The sequence below is a fragment of the Euleptes europaea genome, chromosome 1, assembly GCF_029931775.1.
Source record: "Euleptes europaea isolate rEulEur1 chromosome 1, rEulEur1.hap1, whole genome shotgun sequence".
NCBI classification, from domain to species: domain Eukaryota; kingdom Metazoa; phylum Chordata; class Lepidosauria; order Squamata; family Sphaerodactylidae; genus Euleptes; species Euleptes europaea.
The window spans coordinates 130,916,179-130,941,779 of NC_079312.1; the positions used below are offsets into that span (position 1 = coordinate 130,916,179).

The window sequence follows — 25,601 nt, forward strand, 5'->3', positions numbered from 1 at the left end:
TGTGCTGCTGCGCCGAACCCTGAATTTGCCGAATTTATTCGCCAAATACCCCAAACTCGCTGAATTCGGCTCCCCGTTTCCCCTCCTTTTTTGAGTTCGGTTCCATCTGAACTAAAAACCTCCGAATCAGGGGAAATTCGGCTGTTTTTCGGTTCGGGACAAACCGAATCGACAGCCCTAGTTCCCATACAAACTTCTTAACCTCACATGATGGGTTTATTTATAAAATTTATAATGGAGTAGGTTTTGAAAGACCTGGATGGCCCAGGCTAGCCTGATCTCGTCAGTTCTCAGAAGCTAAGCAGGGTCAGCCCTGGTTAGTATTTGGATGGGAGACCACCAAGGAATACCAGGGTTGCTGGGCAGAGGAAGGCACTGGCAAACCACCTCTGTTAGTCTCTTGCCATGAAAACCCCAAATGGGGTCGCCATAAGTCGGCTGTGACTTGAAGGCACTTTACACACACACACACACAGGTTTTGAAAACACAAGAGTCCTCCAAATATGTGGGTTTATACATTTCTGCCGCAGCAACATCTGTAATCTTAGTATTGTGGGCTGCAAAATTTGTTGCAGTAGAGATAAGTTTTTCACATTTTACACATAATATTTTACACATATTTCTTCATAGAATACTGGCAGCTGCCCTCCTTTAAGATCTGCCCCAATATAACGTGTGCACCAGTCCCTTGAGTGGGACATCACCATATAGACTCCTTCACAATGAAAAAACTCTTGAAGATTCTGTTGTTGCTGATTTTGTTATTCCTTTCTTCTACGAGATAATAGTAAGTAACTTTTATATTAGAGTAGATAGCATGTCTCTTCTGGGAGACTTTCCCCCTATTTGTTTATTACATTCCATTTTTCTTAGGGAGCAGTATTTTGACACGTAGTGTTCTGATATTATCAGAGCTTGAGAGACAGTTGTATTTGTTTTCCTTTGCTGCCATGTCTGTGTTTTCCTCTCAGTGATGTTGGAAATGCCGCTGCCGCCGTGTCAAAGTGGTCTTCAAGCAGATACTGTGCACAGCGGTGCATGTCTCTGCAATAAATTTCTCTAAATCTCTGCTCTCCCAGCCACCTGCCTCTTTACGCAGCTTCTGTAAGTGGAGCAGCCCGCTTGTACTGCTAGATGTCATTAATCCAACCTTGAGCAACACAGCAGGAGCTACATCTCTGCGCAGCCAGAGTCATTGTTTTAGCCTTGTTTTATGACCAAGAAGTCCCATTCAGGGATGACCCCGGCTTGCAAGCCAGCCAGGTTCTTTCAGGAGTGATGGAGAAGGGTGGGAATTAAAGTATCACAAAAGCTTTGCACTTCTCTGTTTTCCGGGTTTCAGATTCTGGTTTTAATGGCTGTCGCCGCCACTCAGATTGACTGATTGGTACCTCATTGTGCAAGTTTTCACTCTCTGCTTGTCTGTCTTTCTCTCTCTCTTTTTTTTAAAGAGTAAAAAGGACCGCATGAAGGCTTGGATAAGGGCACGCCTACCCACCTGGTGCAAAGAAAGAGATTCCTGGTCTGTCTACATCTTTGCTCCTCAGTCTAAGTAAGGCACCTTAGTTTGATTGATAACAGGGTGGCAGGCTGGGCTCCTGGATCCTCTGTTCAAAGAAATGTTAACAGAATTTGGCGGTCAAGAATTCCTGCAGACTTTGAGTTAGACTTGTAAGGACCAAATAGGCTCTGTAAGCTAAAAGACTGGAGCTTGTGCTAACATCCAGCGACTGCCTGGACCCAGTGTCTCTGAAGTCAAGCAATACATTTTGCTGCTTCAGCTGTAAACCACATTAACAGATGCTAGAGATCTGCAACTATAAACAATGAATAAAGATACTAAAATATAGATACTATAAGCGGGGGACCCACAAGAACTTGAGGGGGGCATTTTCTCCTCCCATACTCTGTCCTCTTTCCCTTCCTTGAAAGCCCCCATAACCCCTACCCTTTTCTTGCTTCCTTCTCTCATTCCCACCTACCAGGCAACCTACCTTTATCTGCCCCACCTTCAGCCTTCCCTCCTCCTGGTAGCCTCTACTGAGGAAAATTATGACCCAATTGTGGAGTGCTCACCACCAGGTCTGGCCCAATTGCACAGTGGGAAACCAGCAAGGACTTGTGGGGAGGTACTTCACTTACTCCTGTATCCACCTTCTCACCCTATTTCCTCTTTCCTTCCTTTTGACAACTCCTATATCCTCTCACTTTTTCCTGCTTCCTTCTTTCCTTCCCACCCACCAACCATTCTACCTTTTATTTCCCCCCATCTTAAGCTATATTTCCCCCATCTTAAGCTATGTTTATTATTTACCTCATTTATTTACCTCACTGTGCCTTTCTACACAATGGGGACTCAAAGAAGCTTATATCATTATCCTGCCTCCCTTTTATCCTCTCCGTTTTATCCTTTATCCCTAGGGTTGCCAAACCCCCGCTTTGGTTCCCCTCCCCCTGGTGCCATCCAGCTGGCTGGCGGGAGTCTTACCAGGCTTAAAATGAGGCCTAGCCCTCGACGACTCCAGTGTGGTGATGTCACTTATTGAATTGACGTCATCACACAGGCGATGACAGGGCAAATGCTCTGTTATTTGGGCAAAACTCTATGGTAAAAACAGCTTCTACCATAGACTGTTTGCCCAAATACCAGAGCATCTCCCTCATCATCAATGTGATGGCGTCACTTCTGGAAACAACATCATCACACAGGAGACATCGAGGCCTAGGTGTCATTTTAAGCCTGGTAAGATCCTCCCCCCAGCCACCTCCCCTACTGATGGCCAGGAGGGGCTGGTAACCCTAACCCACATTGTGAGGTAGGTTAGGCTGAGAATGTGTGACTGGCCCAAGGTCATTCAGTGAACACCATGGCAGACACGGGATTTGAACCTGGGTCTCCCAGATCTTAGTCTGAAACTCTAACCACTACACCACACTGGCTTTTGTGGGGTGGCTGCTGTTGAACAGTAGTAAGCAGCCAGGCCTGGATGAGTCGTGGAAGGTGTGCGGTACAAGTTGCCCATATTCTTGAAGAGTGTTCTTGAAGAATGGTTGTTGTTGGGCCTGGACCCATGAGTCTCCCTCAAAGGCCAAAACACCCCTGGAAAGGGCCCTTCTCCCTCCCCCTGCCTTTTACTAATGAAACTTGCAGTACTGTTGTGATTGCCTAGCAACAGCCACAGAGGGCATTTGTTTCTTAGATCTAAAGGCACTGCTTCTGTTATTGGGGAGGGGGTTAACCCCTTTTTTTTCAAGATTTGAGATTTTTTTTGCAAACCTAGGGTTTTTCTTAGGTCTGTAGAAAGATTTGTCTTGTCTGTTTGTGGCTCCAGTCTGTGGATTTAAGTGTCCACGATTTTGAGAATTAGATATACTGATATGCAAGGATGAGTCTAGAACATTGCCATTAACCAAAATATTTTAGCAGCAGCTACCAAAAACAAGGAAATGTTATGTATGCATGGCTACATTCAGAGGTCATGAGTAAGCAGAGACTTGTTTATGGAAGAAGGGCAGAAACAGAAGGCCATATCTGTGCCTGCTATAGAGTGTTCTTGGCTTCAGAAGTCTTCCATCTAACTCCAATGTATTGTTATATTTGACTGAGGGTACCTGGACAAATGGGAGTTTGTTTTTTCCCCATGACTCAGGATTAACAAGGGTTTAAAGGACCTCTGCACTGCCAGAATTGCCAGGTGCTAGCCAGCATGTGTGAAGGCAAAATCCAGAAGAAGAGGTGGGGTGGACAGGTTGTTGGAATTCAGACTGTTAGGTTATTATCCTGCTCATTTTCTAGGGAGCTCAGGGCAATGTACACCAACCCCTTCTCCCCTTTTATCCTCTCAACAGTACTGTGAGGTAGGTTAGGCTGAGAGTGACAGACGCAAGGTCACTTAATGAGCTTTTTGTCAGAGTGGGAATTATAAACCAGGTTTCCCCTGTTGTAGTTCAGCATTCTAAAGAGCTATACCCGCATTCATTCCTGATGTAAATCTCCTGGACCTAGAAGTGATGCACTGGTTTTGCCTGTCTCTGATTTGTATCTCACTATACAGCTCCAGTGTAGATTTCCACATGTTTACTAAAATGTATGTCCATCTCTACTGTTATTCCAAAAGAATGTTGGGGCACATTTGCAGATTTCACATAGGAACGGCTCCTTTTATTCTGTTTAGACTTGTGGACTTAAAAATCAGAATATTTGGGAAGAAATATTGTCAGAACCCTAATCCCTTGCATTTTTCAAGTAAGTTTTTTTTTGGGGGGGGAACTGTAGGTAATTTGAAACTACTATCCTAACACAAATGTCAAAATATGAAAGTTTGATGGTACAGATAATTATATAAACAGGTGAGACTGCACAAAGCCAGTAAGGTAGTGCTTCCTAAACTTCAGATGGTGAGAGGCACACTTTTTCCTAAATTAAAACTGGAGGCACCGAGCTGGCAAACAGGATTGCTTTTAGAGAGAGGGAGAATCGCCTGCCTTAAAGGAGTCCACCCCCTGTGTGTCTGCTTGGCCATTGATCTGGAGATGCCTTCTGATTGGAAGTCAGTAAGCAGTCACTCAGGCAGAGGCTCAAAGGGCAGCCTTTGCTGTGAGTGAATAATGTAGTGTCTCTGAATCAGAAGTTAATTGATCTAATTGCTCCCTCTGCAAAGTCACAGAAATTCTAATGACCTTTTCCCTGGCACAGACTAATAGAAAGGAGTGTAAAGGCATGGTGGGATTAAATTTAGTTAGTTAAAATTAGTTAAAGAGCCTTTAACTAATAAGCAAATTTATTTGTTGTGGCACACAGTTACAGAATTTGGGGATGATAAACGATACCAAAGCACCTTTTGAAAAAGTTTGACCCTGACAATGAGACATTTGAGCAAGATGAAATTTTGGAAGAAGCTTTGCAGGGTAGAAATTTTAGAGGCAAAAGTGTGCTTCAGACAAAGTGCCATTCTGAAACTATTTGTGGTTGGAGTTTTTGCTGTAATGAGAAAACATGTACTAGTTGCCATTCAGTTTCATGTGGAGGAGAAAAGATTGTTTTAAGTGTCTGCTTTAGGAAGGAATAGCAGCCTTCATACGATTACAACAATTTTCTGTCTTTTTCCCCTGTTTCCCCTGTAGATTCCGTCTGGTATGCAATAAAATCATCACTCATAAGATGTTTGATCATATTGTCTTGGTTATAATTTTTCTGAACTGCATCACCATTGCCATGGAACGTCCCAAAATCGAGCCACACAGTGCTGTAAGTAGCCAAATATGTCACTTCTCAATGATATTACAGCCTTGTCAACCTGTCTTGCAGAAGGTTAACATTGGGCTTATATCAGTGCCTGGTGTTGGTTGTAAGGTTTGGGTGGTGGGTCATGGATAATCTTCAGATGGGGCAAAGGGGAATTAATGCATCCCAGTGAAATGACTTTGATCTGTGCTGGCAGATCACTTTCCCTCAAATTCCACATCCATGAGATGTAGACAACTGCCTCAGAACTCCCTGGCCATTTATTCTTGGTAAATAGCAGCACGTTCCAGGCTGAAGTCAGTGCCCCGCATTTTTTTTTATTTCTTCATGCTGAACTGTCATTCCAGCCATCACTGCAAAGCCGGCACATACCTGCTTCGCATTTCTTAAGAGCCCCTTTAACGCAACCTTTTGTATTTGCTCTGCCCCAGCATTGAAGCATTTACTGAAGGAACCATGAAAAATCACAGCTGCGGCTTAGCTATGCAAACGATCATTGCTAATGGCTATGCAAATGAAGGAATGAAGGAGCAGGCTAGTGGGGTCATGGAATTTGTTTGACTTTCTCCTTTTGCATCGGGACCCTGAATAGTCATTTTAAAGAGCGGATTTTTTAAAAAAATAGCTTTGAGTGAGCATCAAAATCGACCCTGCATACATGGCCCCTCTGATCTAGAGATGACCCTCTCCATTGACAAGCAATAGGGCCTCTGCTTTTAAAACCATGAGACAGTAACTTGAGAAGGATTAACAAGCCACACCTATTTCAAGAAAAGCACACACTGAACCCACTTGCCAAGTGTTGCTCGGTGCCACCTTTCACACATCTAAAGAGATACGTGAGCACTCTGGTCTTGTAAGTTCATTAGTTCACATTTCCTATTTCCCAGGAAGTTGGAACTTCAGGGCAACCATGCAGGATAATTTTATTTTGGAGCAGAGAGGGCTGTGTCATTACAATAATTTTCCTCCATACACACACAAACACACACAAATGTACAGGGTGAGCAGGCATAGCAAGTGCACAAGCAGTATGGAAGCGACATCAGCATCCCGAGTGCCTGAATTTGTTCTCCAGCCAGATTGAAAGGCAGAACTACCTTTAGTTCTCACCTGTCAGGTCCCGTTGGATCTCCTCTCTGAATACAGATGCTTGCTTGTGTATCTGTACAATGCTGATGTGTAACTGACCTCAAATGTGCAAGTATGTAGAAGTTGTCATGCCTTGCCTAGAATCTACTCTTTGCCATTGCATTCTGTATTTTGGCGGCAACAAGGACCAGGCCTCATCTATTTACAGTTGCTTTTGAATTTTTGTGTAACTGCACCTGCATGCCATTAATTTAAGCAATAAATGATCCTTTCCAAGAACTGTTGGAAGGGGTTGCCTTTCTATTGCTTTGCTCCAGCCAAGCTGTCTTTCATTCTGCTACATGCAGTGGCCGCATCGATGTGTTGAAGGCATCAAGACTTTCTGGGTTTTGCATTCCATTTTCCCAAAGCACAATTGGCTTGTTTTGATACTTGACAGCTATGGCATCTGCCACAATTTTCTTCTCCAATCAACATTCAAACACTTTTGCTTTCTTGTTGCAACATTGGTTTTTTCGGTCCTTTCCATCTGTTCAGCATTGGCATGGGGGGATAGGAGGATGGGGAAAACGCTAGGGGAGGAACTGCTCGTTTTGTACTTCTTTTTCTCTTTGTTCTGATATACACAGACATCTTCATTCTATTTCCCTGAAACTTTTGTTTTGACAGATTCACATAATGGTTTGTCAAGCCAGATCTGAACAGTTCCTGTCAATCAAATACAAACCACAGAAGCACAATAATCTGACTGTTCTATTATTTTATTTCAGTTACTTGCTGCCTGATCCTATGCATGTTTACTGGGACATAAGTCCCACTGAATACAATGGGGCTTACATCCTGGTAAGTATGCTTAGGATTGCAGTTCCAGAGAGACAAAGGGAGGTACAAACAGTCACACAAAACTCTCACGCCCTTTTTGGTCATTACATTTTTGGGACTCCTACCTTGTGCGCCATGAAAACACATGACACGTGATCCTTTTCATGCACACAATCACCATTTTGTGCAAGCAGGACAATGTATATATCTTCCAGCTTTTGTCTCTGCAATCTGAAACCTGGTTTTGTTGTGGATTTGCCTTTAAGTGTACCACAGCTGGAAAATATGGGCATTGCCCTATTCACACCAAATGGGGATTGTCTATATTGGGAGAATTTGTAGCTAGTAAGCTGTCCCAGGCCATGTGGTAGGAGCACCAAAAATGTAATGACTGAGAAGCGCTCGGTGTCACATGCAATCCTTCTGCCACATCTCTAATACTGCCTATGGGTATTTAAGCTGTACCCTTTTTACACCTGCTGCCTTAAGCTCAAAAGAACATAGTTCTTACTGAATTGTTAAAGCCAATCAAGTTTGTTTATTTCAGACCTTCAAGGTATTAATATATATTTCTGACATCTTATTTGAGTGTTAATAAATTTTAAAATGGTTTCCAATTCAAACCTGGCAAATGAGACAAACAGCACTAAATTGGTACCCTAAAGTAACGTGGGGAGGGAAGGCAGCATGGTATAGCCCGATCTCATCAGATCTCTGAAGCTAAGCAGGGTCAGCCCTGATTAGTATTGGGATGGGAGACCACCAAGGAAAACTAGGGTTGCTATTCAGAGGAAGGCACTGGCAAGCCACCTCTGTAAGTCTCTTGCCTTGATAACCTCATAAGGGGTCGCTATAAGTCAGCTGCGACTTGACAGCACTTTACACACACAAAGTAATGTGAATGTGGAATGATAGTTTTAGCTATGGAGATTCAAAGAACAGACATTTAGTATTTGTGCATTCCTAATTGTAACCAGTTGCACTAGTGCCACTTAGCAACAAGACTGTGTACAAAATGATAGACTTTATTTTTATGGATGTTTGTTCAATAGGACTCAGACCAGGGTCACCATCCAAACAAGGTTTCTGTGAGGGTCTCTGTCTATGTGTCTCTGCTTCCCATCACCTGCTTATCAGTGAACTCGTAAAAGCAGTTCACACCTTCTGGTCTCAGGCGCCAGGCCTGATTGCCCCAAGTATCTTCCCCCCCGCTGTTCTTCCTGTCAGTACTCCCTCAGGCCGATGCGGCCTTGGAAGTGTGATAGCTTCACCAGACTTCCTGGGACTCGTCTGATGTTTTGTATTATGCCAAGCTTGTAACTTCCCATAACAATAAGTGTGAACCCCAGTGCCCCAGTGCCCTGGAGTCAATATATTCTGTAAACCCGATTAGCCCCTCACTTGCAACTTGCTACCTGTGCCTGTCTCATCTCCTGGTGTCTTCAATAAATCCTTTGTTTCTTTATCAACGTCTGAACATTTGATTTGGAGAAGTAAACTCAGAGAGAGGGGATCTCTCATATTAAGTTGCAAGTCCTTGCCTCTCGAACTGCTGCTGTACCTTTTGGGACAGAATGCCAGGCGACGAGGAAAACACCCCTACTACCCCTGACGCACCGGACGAACCGGTGGTGCCGGAGAAACCGGACCCCAAGGAGGAGGGTGCCAAGCCAAAGAAGCCTAGGGATCCCATCCCCGACCAAGGCCGGGACGGACGTCCCCGAGGACTTTTTAACAATTGGCTGGACTCCCCCAAGGGTTGGTCTCTCTCCCGAACCGCGGCGAAGGATCGCCGTTTGGCCTTCCCCAGCACGGGACTTGAAGGGGACCCGGCGCGCAAGGAGGCCCTGATGGAAGAGGAACGCAAGCAGTGGCAGGAGGATCGCCAAGCTATGCAGGAGCAGATGGAGACCATGCAGCGTGTGATGGGTGAGATGGCAGCGGCCCTGGACGCGCTGAAAGTGCAACCGCCTGCCGGCAACCTCCCGGACGGAGCACCGGCAGCCCCTCCCGCGCCTCCTAGCCTCCCGTCCCGTCGGGACCTGAAAGTCACGTATGACGGTTCAGGGGACCAGTTGACCTTTTTCATGGTCCAAGTGGACATTTTTATGCGAGAACAGGGCCGAACCTTCACTTCCGAGGAGTCCCGAGTGCAGTACGTGGCTTCCTTACTGCAAGGGGAGGCGGCCGCCTGGATGGTGTTGCAGTATGAACTCCGCTCGCCGGTGCTGCGAACACTGGACGAGTTTATGGTGGCGCTCCGCAACCGCTTTGAGGACCCGACTCTGGGTGAGCGGGCTAAAGCCTCCCTGATGCAACTGCGCCAAGGGACCAAGTCGGTGGCGCAGTATGCAAGTGAGTTCCAGTCACTGGCCAGCCGAATCCTAGACTGGAGTGAAGCCACTTTGGTACAGTGTTTCAGGGAGGGCCTCAACCCAGACCTCCAACATTGGGCCTTCATGCAAGGGAACCCCCCGGACGTGGAAGGTTGGGTTCGTCACGCTGCCGACATAGAGAATCGCAAACAACTCCTGACCTTGTCCAAACAACGCATCGGACGAGACCCGAGACCCCGAAGCGACCGGGGCAGAGACTTCCGACTGGGGGGCAGCGGGGGTCCCTCAGCCGCTGAACGCCGCAAGCGATTTGAGACCGGCGTCTGCCTGACCTGCGGAGGTAAGGGACACTTTGCGTCGCAATGCCCCTCTCGTGCGGGCCGTCCCAACCCCCCACGCCAAGCCCCGACCGAACCGCAGAAGGCGGCTGCCGAGGACCAGCCCCGCCGCAGGAGCGGACCACCGGGCCGACGTTCCGGCGCACCCTCCGCTCTCCATGCGCGCCCCCAGGACGGGGCCTCCACTTCTACCGGCCCGACGGGGTCCCGGATTACAAATACTACTTTTGATTCGGACGGGTCCCCGACCGCCACCACTCCTTCCCCCTCTTCCAGCGAGGAGGAGGAGTGGGAACAGCCGGCAAAAAACGCCGTCGGTCTGCTGTAGAGGGGGCTCCGCAGCAGACCGCCCCTGTCGTTGTGCTAGGAGCTCCACCGATGGTAAGCGCCCAAGAGGACAATGTGTATGTGCGTGTTCACCTATCCCTACCGAAAGGGGGTCCCAGTTTAGAATTCCCCGCCTTGGTTGACTCGGGGTGTGCCCGCACCATGATTAGCGAGGAAACTGCCAAGAAACTGGGGGTCCGGCGCAAGCGGCTTCCGGGACCCCTCCGCTTTTCCCAAATGGACGGGAGTGATTTTAAACGGGGCCCGGTGACCCACAGAACGGCAGCCGTGATTATGTCCGTGGGAGAACATTGGGAACGCTTGTATTTTACCATTGCCCCTATTGTAACCCCTGTGGTGTTAGGGATGAACTGGCTACGGGGACACAACCCTTCCATCGACTGGGTTAAACGGGTGCTCTCGTTTCCCGAAAACCCCTGTGGGTTACATGATAAGGAACGGGTTGTCCGGACTCCGGCCGCCGCGGTAGTAGGGTTTCCCCCCCCGGCCACCGTTCCTCCTCAACTGCCCACCGAATACTCGCAGTTTGCGGACGTCTTTGATGTTAGGGAATGTGACGAGTTACCCCCCCACAGAGAAACGGACTGTGCCATCGAAATAGTGGGGGAAGGCAAACTGTCTAAGGGGAAGGTCTACCCCATGAGCCCTAGTGAAAAGGCGGTGTTACGGGACTATCTGGATGCCAACTTGGCGAGAGGTTTCATACGCCCTTCCAAGGCTCCTTATTCGGCCCCGGCCTTCTTTGTGAAGAAAAAGACGGGAGATTTAAGACTGTGTATTGACTTTCGTAGGCTAAACGCCGTTACCCAGTCTAACGCTTACCCTCTCCCTCTTATTCCCGACCTTCTAGCACAATTAAAGGAGGGCCGAATCTTCACCAAACTGGACTTAGTGGAAGCATACCACCGCATTCGCATTAAAGAAGGAGACGAATTCAAAACAGCCTTTTCCAGCTGTTTTGGAATGTTTGAGTACCTAGTCATGCCGTTCGGACTTTCGGGGGCTCCCAGTGTGTTTATGCAATTAATTAATGAGGTTTTGCATGATTTGCTGTTTCGGGGGGTGGTGGTATTTCTCGATGACATCCTTATTTACTCTGAAACCATGGAAGAACATGTGCGCCTAGTGCGAGAAGTGCTCCAGCGGCTGCGGGAGCACAAACTGTATGCTAAGGTGTCCAAATGTGAGTTCCACCAACCTTCCATTACTTTTCTTGGGTACGTGATTTCCCACCAAGGGTTAGAAATGGACCCCGCAAAGGTCCAGGCGGTGCGGGATTGGGAACCCCCCACTACTCGCCGCCAGCTTCAGCAGTTTTTGGGGTTCGCCAACTTTTACCGGAACTTCATTCCTAACTTTGCCCAGGTTGCGCTTCCCCTCACTGCCCTGTTGCGTACCAAGGACAAGGGGGCTAGCGCCGCGCTACCCTCAGCCCGTTTGCAATGGTCCCCCCAGTGCCAGCAAGCTTTTGAACGTTTAAAGCTGCTTTTTTCATCCGAACCCGTTTTGGCTCACCCAGTTTGCACCAAGCCTTTCGTGGTGCAAGTGGATGCCTCGGATGTGGCCATGGGCGGGGCCCTATTGCAGAGGGATGAAGGGGGGCGGTTGAGACCATGCGCCTACTTCTCCAAAAAGTTTTCCCAGTCCGAAATCAACTGGGCTATTTGGGAGAAGGAGGCGGCGGCGGTCAAACATGCCCTCACCATATGGAGACACTTCTTAGAAGGTGCCGAACTGCCGTTTGAAGTGTGTACCGATCACAAGAATCTTGAGGCTCTCAAGGGAGCTAGAAAGCTCAACGCCAAACAAATTCGGTGGGCCCAATTTTTCGCTAACTTCCGGTTCACTCTCAAACATGTCCCTGGCAAGGACAATGCCCTAGCCGACGCTTTGTCACGACTTCCCCAGTATCGCAACGATTTCGATCGCCCTGTTGACTCCCTGTTCACTCCCGAGCAGCGTGGGGAGATCCCAAGCTTAGCCGTCACTACCCGGTCCCAAGCCCATCGACCAGAGACCCCCCCTACGCTCAAAGGTATCCCGGAAGCCTTCCAACAGCGGCTCCGGGACGCTTCCTTACAGGAGGAGGAGCACCATCTCCTCCCCACTGGCTTGGAACGAACCAACACTTGGTGGGTGCAAGGGGGAAAACTATATGTCCCATCCTCCCTTCGCAAAGAGGTATTGGGACTTGTACATGGTGCCAGGTTGGCGGGTCATTTTGGTTTCATAAAAACACTTCACCTGGTACGGAGGCAGTTCTGGTGGCCCGGTATGAGAGCTGATGTGGAGCTGTATGTGCGCAGCTGCCCCACTTGCGCCACAGCTAAGAAACGGATGGGAAAACCCCCAGGGCTTCTCAAACCGCTTGAGAACCCCTCCCGTCCCTGGGAAGTCATAGCCATGGATTTTATCACCGACCTACCTCCTAGTCGGGGGAAAACGGTTCTCTGGGTAATCACGGACCTTTTTTCCAAACAGATCCATTTCGTTCCATGTGCAGGTCTTCCTTCAGCCCAGGGCTTGGCTAAACTATTCGTCACACATGTCCTCAGGCTACACTCGATCCCGAGGAAGGTCCTCTCCGACCGGGGGGTCCAGTTTGTTGCCAAATTCTGGCGAGCCTTCCTAAAGCTCATGGGGGTGGAGGAACAGGGCCTGTCTTCCGCCTATCACCCCCAGACGGATGGTCAAACGGAACGAGTAAACGCGGTGGTAGAATGTTATTTGCGTTGCTATGTAAATTTCCACCAGGACGACTGGGTCGACCTGCTGCCATTCGCCGAATATGCGTACAACAATGCGCCTCATTCCTCTACCGGCTTTAGTCCCTTCCAAGTAATATACGGGACGGAATTCGGTCCTTTCGGTTCCGCCCCCGTCACGCCAGAGCTCCAAGCCACCCCTGATCTTCAGGAGTGGATTCAGGTAGTTAAATCTACCTGGCCATGGCTGCTCAAAAATCTTGAGAAGGCAAAAAGCAAGTACAAGGAACAGGCAGACAAACACCGGTCTCCGGGATGGGAACTAAAGGTGGGGGAGCAAGTCTATCTGTCCACCAAAAACCTCCGCTCTCTTCGTCCCTGCAAAAAACTGAGCGACCGTTATGTGGGACCTTTCCCCATTACCAGAGTAATCAACGAGGTTACCGTGGAACTGGAACTCCCAAAGACCCTCAAGGGAGTCCATCCCGTCTTTCATATAAGTCTCCTCAAACCTTATGTGGCAGCTCCCCAGTTCCACCCCCCTCCCGAACATGAGATTCCTACTGTGGTAGGAGGGGATACCCATCTGGAAATATCCAAGGTTTTAGATTCCAAATGGAAGAAAGGGAAACTGTTTTACTTTGTTCGTTGGAAAAACCTTGGGTCCGCTCACGACGAGAGGGTGGCCGCACCCCACATGGCGGCCCCTCGCTTGGTCCGAGAATTCCACCTCGCTTATCCCGATAAGCCTCGCCCTCTCGAGGACCCCGGAGGGGGGCCTTAAGGGGGGCAGAATGTGAGGGTCTCTGTCTATGTGTCTCTGCTTCCCATCACCTGCTTATCAGTGAACTCGTAAAAGCAGTTCACACCTTCTGGTCTCAGGCGCCAGGCCTGATTGCCCCAAGTATCTTCCCCCCCGCTGTTCTTCCTGTCAGTACTCCCTCAGGCCGATGCGGCCTTGGAAGTGTGATAGCTTCACCAGACTTCCTGGGACTCGTCTGATGTTTTGTATTATGCCAAGCTTGTAACTTCCCATAACAATAAGTGTGAACCCCAGTGCCCCAGTGCCCTGGAGTCAATATATTCTGTAAACCCGATTAGCCCCTCACTTGCAACTTGCTACCTGTGCCTGTCTCATCTCCTGGTGTCTTCAATAAATCCTTTGTTTCTTTATCAACGTCTGAACATTTGATTTGGAGAAGTAAACTCAGAGAGAGGGGATCTCTCACAGTTTCCTTACACAAATTACATTAGTAAAACTACAGCATTGTACATTGCTTGGCTTTAAAAAAAAATGGTGCAGTGGCTCCCAGTAGTAACCTGCCAAACTGCTTTTTAAACTTTGTGTGTGTGAGGGAGAGAAAGAGAGAGAGAGAGTTTAATTCTTGCACCGAAACCTTGAACTACAGTCCTATGCAAACATACTTACGAGTAAGCTCCACTGAATTCAATGAGACCTATTCCTAATAAGGATTCATCAGACTGGGCTTTTTCTCTCCGCCTTCCTGTGACTTGATATTGCTGTCTGATTCCTAGCTCCGTGAACTGGAGGCTGGTTTTGTTGACAAATAGATAAGGATAAAAGGGGAACCCACAAGGACTTTCCGGGGGCCACTTCATTTCCCTTCCACACACTATTTCCTCTTTCTGTCCTCCTGACAGCCCCCAGATCCTCCCCCTTTCTTTCCTTCTCTCCTTCCCACTCACCAACCAACCTTTCTTTTATTCCACCCACCCCATGTTCAGCTTTATTTATTATTTAGTTACTGCATTTATAACCCAATACAGACCCAAAACAGTTTATTATTCTCCTCTCCTCCATTTTATCCTCACAACAACTATATGAGGTAGATTAGGCTGAGAGAGAGTGACTAGCTCAGAGTAGCCCAGCATGTTTCCATGGCAGAGTTGGGATTTGAACCTGGGCCTCCCAGATCCTAGTCTAACACTCTAACTACTACACCTCAATGCATTTCACCTCCCCCCCCTTCCCTGACAGGCTTTCCCTAGGAAAAGTCTGGCCAAGTTGCAAAAGTTATGCAGTTTCAGGTCACAGAGGTTAGTTTGGTGACCACTGCCAGGCCTGGCCAACTTGTGCAAGTTGTGCAGAAGCTGCCTGGAGGGCCCAGGCAAGTTGTGTGCCATCAAGTCCACCAGTAGCCAATGCCACACCTGGATGTGTCAAACAGATTGCATGGTGGCAGGTTGCCTGGTGGTTGCTGCTGGCCCTGGCCTTGATGGCTCTTCCCTCCAGGGCAAGAGGAAAGGGAGCAGGGGTGGACTGGGAAGCCAAAGTAGAACTGGAAAGAGCCCCTCCCATTGCCTTGTACTGACAGAAATCAAGGCTTGAAGGCTGGCAATATTGTTGTGGTTCCCTAGCAAACCCTAGAATGGCCACTCAGTTATCAGAGGCCATTCATATCTTAAAGGTTCTGCTTAAAAGTAAAGGTATAGGTTCTGCTTAAAGGTATAGGTTCTGCTTCTAGGTAGGTTAACCTCCCCCATTAAAAAAACACCAGATTTTTCTACAAACCTGGGGCTTTTCTCAAGTCTGTTCATGGCTCCTGTTGCTGGCTTTAAGTGTTTACAGATGGGGCCATGTTGACAATTAGATATTTTTAAAGATAGCACCCCCCCCCCAGTTTATGGACCCCAGGAAGTTCAACACACACACACACAACTTGCTTCTGACATTTAAATCTACATTGTTCTGGAAAACCTTTGATGTTTTATCCTTTACACTTTTGTGGTTTTATGCTATGTTGGTTTAGATTATTTTTTGCCTGTTGCTATTTTATTGTTTTGTCTGCCGGTTTAGATGCTGTTTTGACAGGTTAGGTGATGGTGAGTTTGTTTTTTTAATGAGTTTTCTTTTCTATTGGCATTGGCTGCTACTTTAGGGTTAGTTTAAACTAATATCAACATATTGCTTCTGGTGTTTTGCTTATATGTTGCTGTGTTTTTGAATGTCTTGGTCTTATGTTTTGTTTTATATTGTTGGCTGCCTTGAGGGCAAATTTTGTTGAGCAGAAAGACAGCATGTAAATGTCGTTAAATTAAAATAAACTAATATGGGCCTAAGATCCTGCCTGTTTTGGACTATGGCCAATAGGTGGGAGTAACTACTGTATATTTCAATGGACAACCTTCAGATATGCGCAAAGGTTTATAACTTCAGCGATTTCAAACCTGAGTTTCTCCTGAACCAATATTTCAGTGGGTGGTAAAGCACATGTTTTAATTTCAGATGATTTCATGATCTGTATAGGGCTATGGCATGAAACAGATTTGCAGATCAGCTTTAATTTTTTTTTTGGAAGCTGAACATATGTGTTAGCTAACTAAATGTGCACTTCATTAAGGCAGAGGGGTTTTTTCCTAATTTTGTTGAACTGTACTTTTGCATGACTCCCCTTGAAACTATTAAAGCAAAAAAAAACAAACCCTCTTTTAATGAGCAAGCATTGGTGCTGCTCTCCATTAACTTGCTTCTTAAGACAAATCTTGCATGAGAGATTTGAATGTGGCAAGAGCTATTTTGAGCTCCTGGGCCCTTATTAACTTTAAAATGCCTATTAAAAACTTTCTACCGTAATACATGTTGTCAGGGAGGTTATTAGGAAACTGTTATATACATAAACAAACAAAGGAAGAGAGAAAGACCAGACCACCATCTGGTTTGGTTTAATTTTGCAATTGTTCTTTGCATGCAGGAGCTTCTGAAGCTAGGTGTGTTTGATAATTCTAGAATTCTCCTTTTGAGGATTAATGATCAGAGGATTTTGGGTTGTAGTGTAGTGGTTAAGAGCGGTGGACTCTAATCTGGAGAATCGGGTTGGATTCCCTACTCCTCCACATGAGTGGCAGACCCTAATCTGGTGAATCAAGTTGGTTTCTCCACTCCTACATATGAAGCCTGCTGGGTAGCCTTGGGCTAGTCACAGTTTTCTCAGAACTCTCTCAGCCCCACCTACCTCACAAGGTGTCTTTGTAGGGAGAGGAAGGTAGGTGATTGTAAGCTGGTTTGAGACTCCTTAAAGGTAGAAAAAATCAGGGTATAAAAACCAACTCCTCCTCTCCCTCTTTGTAGAACCACAAAGTCTCTGACAGATGAGGGAGGAGCCTTGGAGGACAGGAAGCGATAGTAAGATAGAGGTGAAAGTATCATCATCAAGTGAAAGTAAAAGATGGGCCATGGAATGGTCAAAATATTTCAAAGTACAACTAAAGAGGTGGCGGGGGTAGGGTTGCCAGGTCCTTCTTTGCAACCGGTGGGACGTTTTGGGGGCAGAGCCTGATGAGGGGAGGGTTTGGGGAGGGACTTCAATGCCATAGAGTTCAATTGCCAAAGCAGCTATTTTCTCCAAGTGAACAGATTTCTATTGGCTGGAGATCAGTTGTAATAGCAGGAGATCTCTGCTAATACCCGTTTTCTTGCCCTGTGTGATATTTGCATTTTGTGCTTGTATGTACAATATAGAGATTTATTCATAAGCTAAATTGTATCAGCTTTTTGCCATAAGTGCCTGAGAATTCCAGTAGTAATACCCGGAGGCTGGCAACCCTGGTGGCGGGAGAGATAGTTGGACAATGAAGGCCAAAGAAATTAAATGACAGTTGGAGTGGCAAAGGGAACTAGATGCCACAGATATTGAAGAACACAGAAAGTAATGACACTTTTGCTTAGAAGGAAAAACATAAGGCCTGGAATAAAGGAGCAGTGATATATAACCATGGAAATTAATAGGACAGCCAGAATAAGGGGGGGGGTGTAGACCATGAACTGCAGGCAGGACATCAGAAGTTCTCTAAGGAAGTGCTGAAGGAATACTGCAAGAGCCCAAAGGGAAGCCAGGACTTACACAAAGACTCCTCAATATGACAGAGTTCATGCCCAGAAACTGAAATAGATATTATTTGAGCCTCAGTTGTTTCAAATAATTATTCTTTGCCTTCCAAAGACATGGATTTTTCTAGCTGCCTCAAGCCTAGTTCTCTTGCTGTGCCAAATCCAGCTAGCCTGTCACAGCAGAGTGTGTGTGGGAAAGGAGACACTGCCTCTAGACAGTATTCAGCCCCTTTTCCATGTAGTAATTACTTGCTAAAATTGCTGCATGCTTCGTGTAAAGACATCTAATATTCCAAACCTTGTCCATCAGCTACGAACATTTTATCTGCATCTCATAAAGCAGGGAATTATCCAGTCCTCCAGCATCCTGTCTGCATGGCATACTTGCTGACCTTTTTTCTTGTGCAGTGCTCAGATGAAGGCTGGGAACATTTGCCTCGCAAAGCTTATGTGGTCACAGCAGGAGTCCTTAAGGTGGGATAAATGATGGGCACCAGCATGGAAAATGGCTGCTCACTGATTCCCAAGTCATTCTCTGTAAATGATCTGGCGCATTTAAATTTTCAGGAGCACTTTGTCTTAGTTCCCTCTTTTTCTCTCTTGGTATAATAAAAGTTTGCAAAGAGATTAGGCTAAAGTCTAATTTATGTAATGATTGTCATTAGGAAATGTCATTTCCACTAGCTACCCCTGTTAACAGTTAACAGCTATTTATTTACCCACTGCAATATGATGCAGAGGATACATCTCCCTGGGAAACCTAGAAACTTAGCTCATCTGTGGGCTCAGAGGATGGCCAAGGGCTTATAACAATCTCTTCAGGTCTCTAGCTATAAAACTGGAAGAATAATGATAACAGGCTTGTTTTAAAAATGAAATAGATAATGGCTGTAAGACACCTTAATGTTCCTACTGATGTGTAAAAGATTAATAGGAATGTGTTGTAATACTACATATTGGCATGGATCCAACCATCCATGCACGAAAGACACACAGAGTTTTCCTGCATTCTTCTCCATTCCTACAGCTCCTTTGTGTGTCTGTAAAGGGCCGTCAGGTCACAGCCAACTTATGGTGACCCCAGCAAGAGGCTTTCAAGGCAAGTGAGAAGCAGAGGTGGTTTGTCATTGCCTTCCTCTGCAGACTCTTCCTTGGTGGTCTCTCATCCAAGTACTGACCCTGCTTAGCTTCTGAGATCTAGCGATACCTCCCATAATTCTGTCAGACCCCTGGAAATCTCATTCCTGGGCTTGTGGGATCCTTGCAGAAGATTAGCTATGCAGGTTAGTGGGCTGGAGTGAGGAAGGACAAGGGATTAAATTGACTCCTTTGCTCAGCAGAGCTGCACTTGCAGCAGAAGGAAGGGGTAGGCATTTTACCTCTTTATCCTTCCTAACTACAGCCCCCCCAATATGTGCAGCTATTCCTTCATGCAAGTCTCATGACCCTGGAAATGATCTTTCTGGGGGTCAAAATGAGGCTGCAGGAGCAAAGAGGAACTCAGGAAAACTCTGTGTTCCATGTACAGAATGGTTGGATAGACTTTAAATATGATGTTCTACCTCCTCCTCCTTCAAGATGCACCATGTATTGTGACCGGATTGAACAACTTTTGGTAATGGCTTCTTGCTAAAATATCTAGGATTAATGCAGTTCTCATCAGTCAAATGGCCAATAAAAGAGGGATGGGCAACTTTCCCAGAAGTCACAGGATGCTGTAGGTTTGAAAAAGAATAAAGTTTGGTTCTGGCTGCATTAGTTGCTGGAGAAACAGTGCCTTGTGTGTGTTCACGTTTTGCTGTGTTTGGGGCCTGAGTTGATACTGTTTTGAACTGTAACAGTACCTTTGTTTACCACTCTCCTCCATAGTTTTGTAAAAGAACAGACTTTTTAATGAAGGCAGCAAACAAGAATGTAAGCATGTGGAAAACAGTGTGTAAGACCCACACGTTGTTGGATATTAAGCTATTGCAATCATTCTTCTGGATTTTTGTGTCTTAACAAGACAATCCAACAGGTGAATGATTACAATAGCACGATATCCAAAGAGCTAGATTCGAATCCAGTACTGCCTTAGAGACCTTAGAGATTTTGGAGGTATAAGCTTTCAAGAGTCAAAGCTCCCTTCATCAGACATCCAAAGACATTTGGATCCAGCCATTGTGAGAAAGGGAGGTTTAAGGGAACTTTTTTCAGATAACAATTTGGGACCTTTTAAAACGCTTTGTTTGCTCTGAAAATATTTGTCCATAGAATTTTGGATAAGCCCTATTGTACATTTCATGTCAACAGATAAGAGGTGGCAGCTGTCCATGGTGCTAACATAGATGACTGAGCATTAAAAAGGCAATGGAGCTTTAAACTACATAAATCTTAACATGCATATATTTGGAGTTTTTTCTTCTTTGGGAGTAAACACTGATGTGTATTTCAGCATGAAAACAAGGCAACGTATAGCAACTACTAGGTATGTAAAGTAATACTTTAAAAAACTGTCTTTCTGTGTTTTTTTAAAAATAGGAACGAATTTTCCTGACGCTCTCCAACTACATTTTCACAGCAATTTTCCTGGCTGAAATGACCATAAAGGTAAATGAGCCTGTGACTACCTTCACAGAAATCCTTCATCACTTGCAGCTTCCATATCCATTGAACTCATCCCAGCACTTCATGATATATATGCACATAAAAGCACTAGAGAACAAAGACAGTACTGAGTCAACCCAACATGCACAAAGGAGAACCAAATACACAGTTGGCCCAGAAACTGGAATTTAAGTGAACCTAAGAAAGGCCATGCTGGATCAGACCAAGGTCCATCAAATCCAGCAGTCTGTTCACACAGCGGCCAAACAGGTTCCTCTAGGAAGCCCACAAACAAGACAACTGCAGCAACATTATCCTGCCTGTACTCCACAGCAACTAATATAATAGGTGTGTTCCTCTGATCCTGGAGAGAATAGGTATGCATCATGACTAGTATCCATTTTTACTGATAGCCATGAATAGCCCTCTCCTCCATGAACATGTCCACTCCCCTCTTAAAGCCTTCCAAGTTGGCAGCCATCACCACATCCTGAGGCAGGAAGTTCCACAATTTGAGTGAATGTGGAATCCCTTTCTAATGCAGGTTCAAAACTTGCATGCACTCTGTGAGAGCTATTGCCATATTTCTAAAGTTTATTCAGTAAGCATGATAGCTAGTGACTTGGCAGTTCAACAGACTGAAACATTTTCATGATTTCACATTGTTCACAACTATGAGATTGTGTGCTGTTCAGCAAATGACTTTATCCCCATTTAACAGATTACCAGCACCATTATTGTTTTATCAGTGACAACATGAATTTAAGCATGTACCCTCAGCCCTTTTCGGCAAAACATACTCACATTTATTTCAGCATGACTTAAAATATGCTTAGAATTGAAACAGTGCTCAAGCCTTTCTTAAAGATGTATGAATGAATAGTTTTATTTGCATTTAGCCATAGGCCATTACAAACATGTCAAGGATACAACAGATACATCGTAAAGGAAATAGGAGGTTAATAAAATTCTGGATTGGTAATAAGTATAAATAAAATAAAACTATGCTAAAATATGCATAATAAAACTATGCTAAAATCAATGCATTCAGAGAGATAATAACTAAAAATTGTGGTGGTGTCCCAATCGGCCAATGGGACCTAGCAACCATTAAAATCAACCCGAAGGTTCAGCTCTCTTAGCAACCATATTGGAACTTATTTTCATTGCTGCCAGAGCATACAGGGAAGTCCTATAAAAAACAAACCCGTTGGTGTCTTTTAACAAAAATACTAATTTCTCAGCACTAGGACAAGTATTTAGGCCAGAAACCAACCCAGCAAGAAATTTAGCCCTGGGTTCCACATATAGAGGACATTCAAATAAATAGTGGTATAAGTCCTCCAGAGCAGACGTTCCACAGATGCAAAAACTTTGATCTTTTGGAATCCAGCAATAATGCCCAGTCAATACAGCCGTTGGCATTGTTTGAAACCATAGGGACATAAAGGCTGCTCTAAGCTTTGGATTTGGTATATTGGCCAAATAAGAAGTTCTAAGATGGTCAGTTTTGAACATTTTAAACCAAGGAACAGTTCCTGATTTCAGAATCTGTGTTCTATCCATCAGGGAATCGGATTTGTAGACCCAGTCTTTAAGTTGGGAATAAGCTGCTGATAGTCCAAAAAGGTCACCTGGAATTAAATACTGAAATAATATTTTATTTAAGAAGTTAAGGTGTAATGGATCTTTTCCTAAATATGTATGCAATCGTGAAGCCAGTGTAACCTAAATGAGACCTTGATGTTTCATAAAGTGGTTCACCCAAACTATCTGCTTAAGTATTTTTTTTAAATCTTGGGTTGCATGTGAATTTACAATAATGGTCTGCCTATGAGTAATTTCTAGACCAGGGGTCCGCAATGTGGTGCCCACCAATACCTTTCCTGGTGCCCACAAAGCGCCTTTAGAAAGTGGGAAGCACCAGGTGGTGTACTGGCTTTGGCTCGTCATTAGGGAGAAAAGCAGTATATAAGTATAAAATAAAATAAGGTTAGAGTGCTAAGCTTAGATGCCTTAAACACTGTGTTCGAAACTCTGTTCACTGGGTGTCCTTGTATATCTTGCAGGGTCACCACAATGTTTATGCAATCAGAAAGGCTTTTAAGATATCCACATGCTTATACATCATGCATAATGGGATAGGTCTTATCATCCAGTACATTCACCTTTGCCCTTTTGATTTGCTGAAAGGAGGGCTTCTGCAGCAGCTTTGCCATCTTGTGCAAGGTTATGAGGATTAAGCAACTTCTGTGAAGATTCAGTATCCCAATTGATGTGTGCTATATACCCTTCCTATGCAAACCTGCTTGCTTAAGATGAGGTCAAGGGGATGCATATGGTAAAATGTTCAGCTGAAATCCTCACATTGAGTGAAGACCTGGTGGAAGGATCGTCCCTCTGCAAGCCTAGAAATAATTTCAACATCCTGTTTTGTATAATTAATGTAATCTCAGAGACTTCATTCTGCCTTGGTTCTTGTGGCTTCCTGGTTCACCTGAAATTTATTTGCATGCCTTGTGGGCAGAGCTAACATATGGTCAGCAGCTCCTTAATCATTCGCCTCTTCAGTTAGCTGTAAAAATAATCACGTGTGCCATCCTTTTATGCATTCAGTGGCTATACTTTATTGCAGACACTTTTGCACAATTAGGGTTTAGCTGCATTAAAAATACATCAGCTGTTAAAGGGACAATCTGGGATTTTTCAGCAGAGTTATTTTTACGATCCTTACAGTATAACACTTTACAAGGTTGGCTTAATTCTCTTGCTATAAGTGGGAAGCCCATGCATTTGCAGTCACATATCTGTAAATAATGCAATAAAAACAGGTTCCCAGCATATTGGCCGTTAGTAATTTAAAAAAAAAAATTAATTTTTTTTGTAATTTGGCATCTTGGCAGGTGGTGGCACTAGGCTTGTGCTTTGGAAAAAAGGCGTACTTGAGAAGCAGCTGGAATATGCTGGATGGGGTGCTAGTTCTCATCTCCGCTATTGACATCCTGGTTTCGATGGTTTCTGACAGCGGCACAAAAATTCTTGGAATGCTAAGAGTGTTGAGGCTGCTGCGAACTCTCCGGCCGTTAAGGTAAGGAAACCATGTAGGGCTATGCAGGATGATCAAGTGATATAATCAAATGTGTAATGATTAATAAAGTGCCTAATGGAAAGAAACAGAGGTGATCTTGAAGAAACAGTAGGTAGAAGAATACATTTACATGCAACCATTGTGTCCTGAATGCCGATGGACCTTTGGGCCAGAGGTGGGTAGCATAGTCAAACAGCGGTTCATGGGTCAATACTGGACTGTTCCAGGTCTGGGTTCAAATTCAGTATCAGAAGCAAAGTCCAGATTCCAAGTCAAAGTCCATTCCAAAGTCAAGGCCACAAGAGTATCTGGAGATATCAGAGTCCAAAGCTCAAACAGCGTGGTAGTAGCAAGTTGTTCCCACACTGGCCTGGATGCAAGTGCCTGCTTAAATATGCCTAGCTGTTGCTTGTTCCTCTGACTCAGCATTCCCTGTTGTGTGCATCTCAATAGCCTCATCATTGTCAGCAGGGCCTGCAGTCTAGCACTCTTTCTACAGTTGTATAGGAGTGCACTGAACCTTTGGCACCTGAGCTCCAGCGGCTTTGGGGGGCTCTCTGGTGACACTGCCTGCGGCTGGCCCTCTGACACAGGTGAGCGCCCTGCTCTGGGTAGTTGTAGGCACAGGGGGAATTCATCTGTCTATGACTGCTGCTGGTCCTCCTTTCCACTGCCTGCTTCAAGGTCCTTGTCTGAGGAAGCCTCAGCAGGCTGCCCCATGACACATTGTTTCTGAATTTAAAAAACATCTGTCCCTGCAGTACATTTTGAAACTCACAGGCCTTGACAGAAGTGTTGGAGTCACATAAAACCACATTCTACAGTCTTTGGTTCAAGCAATTGCTGCTCATTTTCCTGGCATTCATATGAATAAAAACTGTCTTCCTGACAGTTGATGCATACAAGATCAGGACATATGTTTTCTTGTTTCCTGTATTTTCTTATGTAAGTGTACATATTTGTGACTCAGTTTTTCAGTTTATCCAAGGAGAATTTCTGCAAGATCAGTGAAAACATTTCTTAGGTACGTCAACATCCACTTCCAGTTCTCAGTTTGGCTCCTGCAGAGCCTTTCCACGGGCAAAGGGATTTCCACCCTTGCAGAATGACTGTCTCACCCCTACCCCCTGCTGCAACCGAAAATGCCCTGCCCAAATGCTGCTCCTAGGATGTCAAGGGACATTTTGGGCTGTACCAGGAGGGAGTAGTGAGAAGGTTGTACTCTGTGGGTGGAAATTGTTCCACCCACAGAAATTGAAGACCCTGTGATCATTTGACAGTCCCTAATATATAGCAGCTCACCTGCCACTTGATCCATTAAAGGTCCTCCAATATGAAAATTGCATCTCTGAAATCTGTTGAGCTCCCAGCACACTTTACACTGCTACAAACAGACCATGTTCATGAGCAAACGAGCTTCCAAAAGTGACATAAGCCCCTCTACCTTTAGTTATTTGTCGTTCCTTTCAAGTGTGCAAAAGAGTTGGCATTGAGGCCTAATTCATACATGAATAATCCAGGTGTTCAGTTGCTTGTAACATACATGTATGTAGCTCCAGGTAGTAATTTATTTCTATGAGCAGTTTTCCAGGCATTTGGAGCTGATGATAACACCATGGTCGGTTATTTATGGCTGGTTTGTCTTACTATTCTCCCGCAAATGTCCTGATTCTCTGTGGGAATTATGTATGACATTCCCCTCCCTGGGAGCTCAGCTTGCTTCCATCCTGCAATTTCCCTGGTTTTCCAATCCCTGTTTTATGCCCAAAATAAGTTTACTTCTGAGCTTATCTTGGATGTGAGTAGGTGCATAGTTCAGCCACGGGTCAATCTTCCCCCATCCCGACACCCCCCCATTCTCTTACCATCTACTCCAATTCCTCCTTCAGCCATCCCCTCCACAATGCCCCAGGAAGCCATATCGGAGATGGAGGCAGCCATAGTTCGTTCCTTTTCTGCTGCTTCGATGGAATACCGATATATCATCATATCATCCAAAATACTATTACAAATCACAGAGAGCCAGTGGAGACTGGGATCATATGTTTGCTCTCTCCCCCACATTTGGGTGATGTCTTACTCACGGGGGGGGGGGAGGCGAGTGAGTGCACAATCCTAGGCTATGCTGGCTCTCTGTGCAATTTTTAATAGTATTTTGGATGATGCGATGATATATCAGTATTCCATCGGA

The 25,601-nt window shown here is 45.5% G+C and overlaps 1 protein-coding gene across 5 annotated transcripts in view; it reads left to right on the top strand.

The window, feature by feature from the left end:
• Nucleotides 1–25,601, top strand: part of CACNA1G (calcium voltage-gated channel subunit alpha1 G) — a 234,858-nt gene that overhangs the window by 134,072 nt on the left and 75,185 nt on the right. For all 5 annotated transcript variants that reach the window (XM_056867108.1, XM_056867110.1, XM_056867111.1 and 2 more), the window contains exons 17-20: nucleotides 1,453–1,553; nucleotides 5,126–5,249; nucleotides 20,257–20,325; nucleotides 23,226–23,410. In XM_056867108.1, coding sequence (XP_056723086.1) covers nucleotides 1,453–1,553; nucleotides 5,126–5,249; nucleotides 20,257–20,325; nucleotides 23,226–23,410 — 479 coding nt within the window. The remainder of the gene's footprint in view (nucleotides 1–1,452; nucleotides 1,554–5,125; nucleotides 5,250–20,256; nucleotides 20,326–23,225; nucleotides 23,411–25,601) is intronic.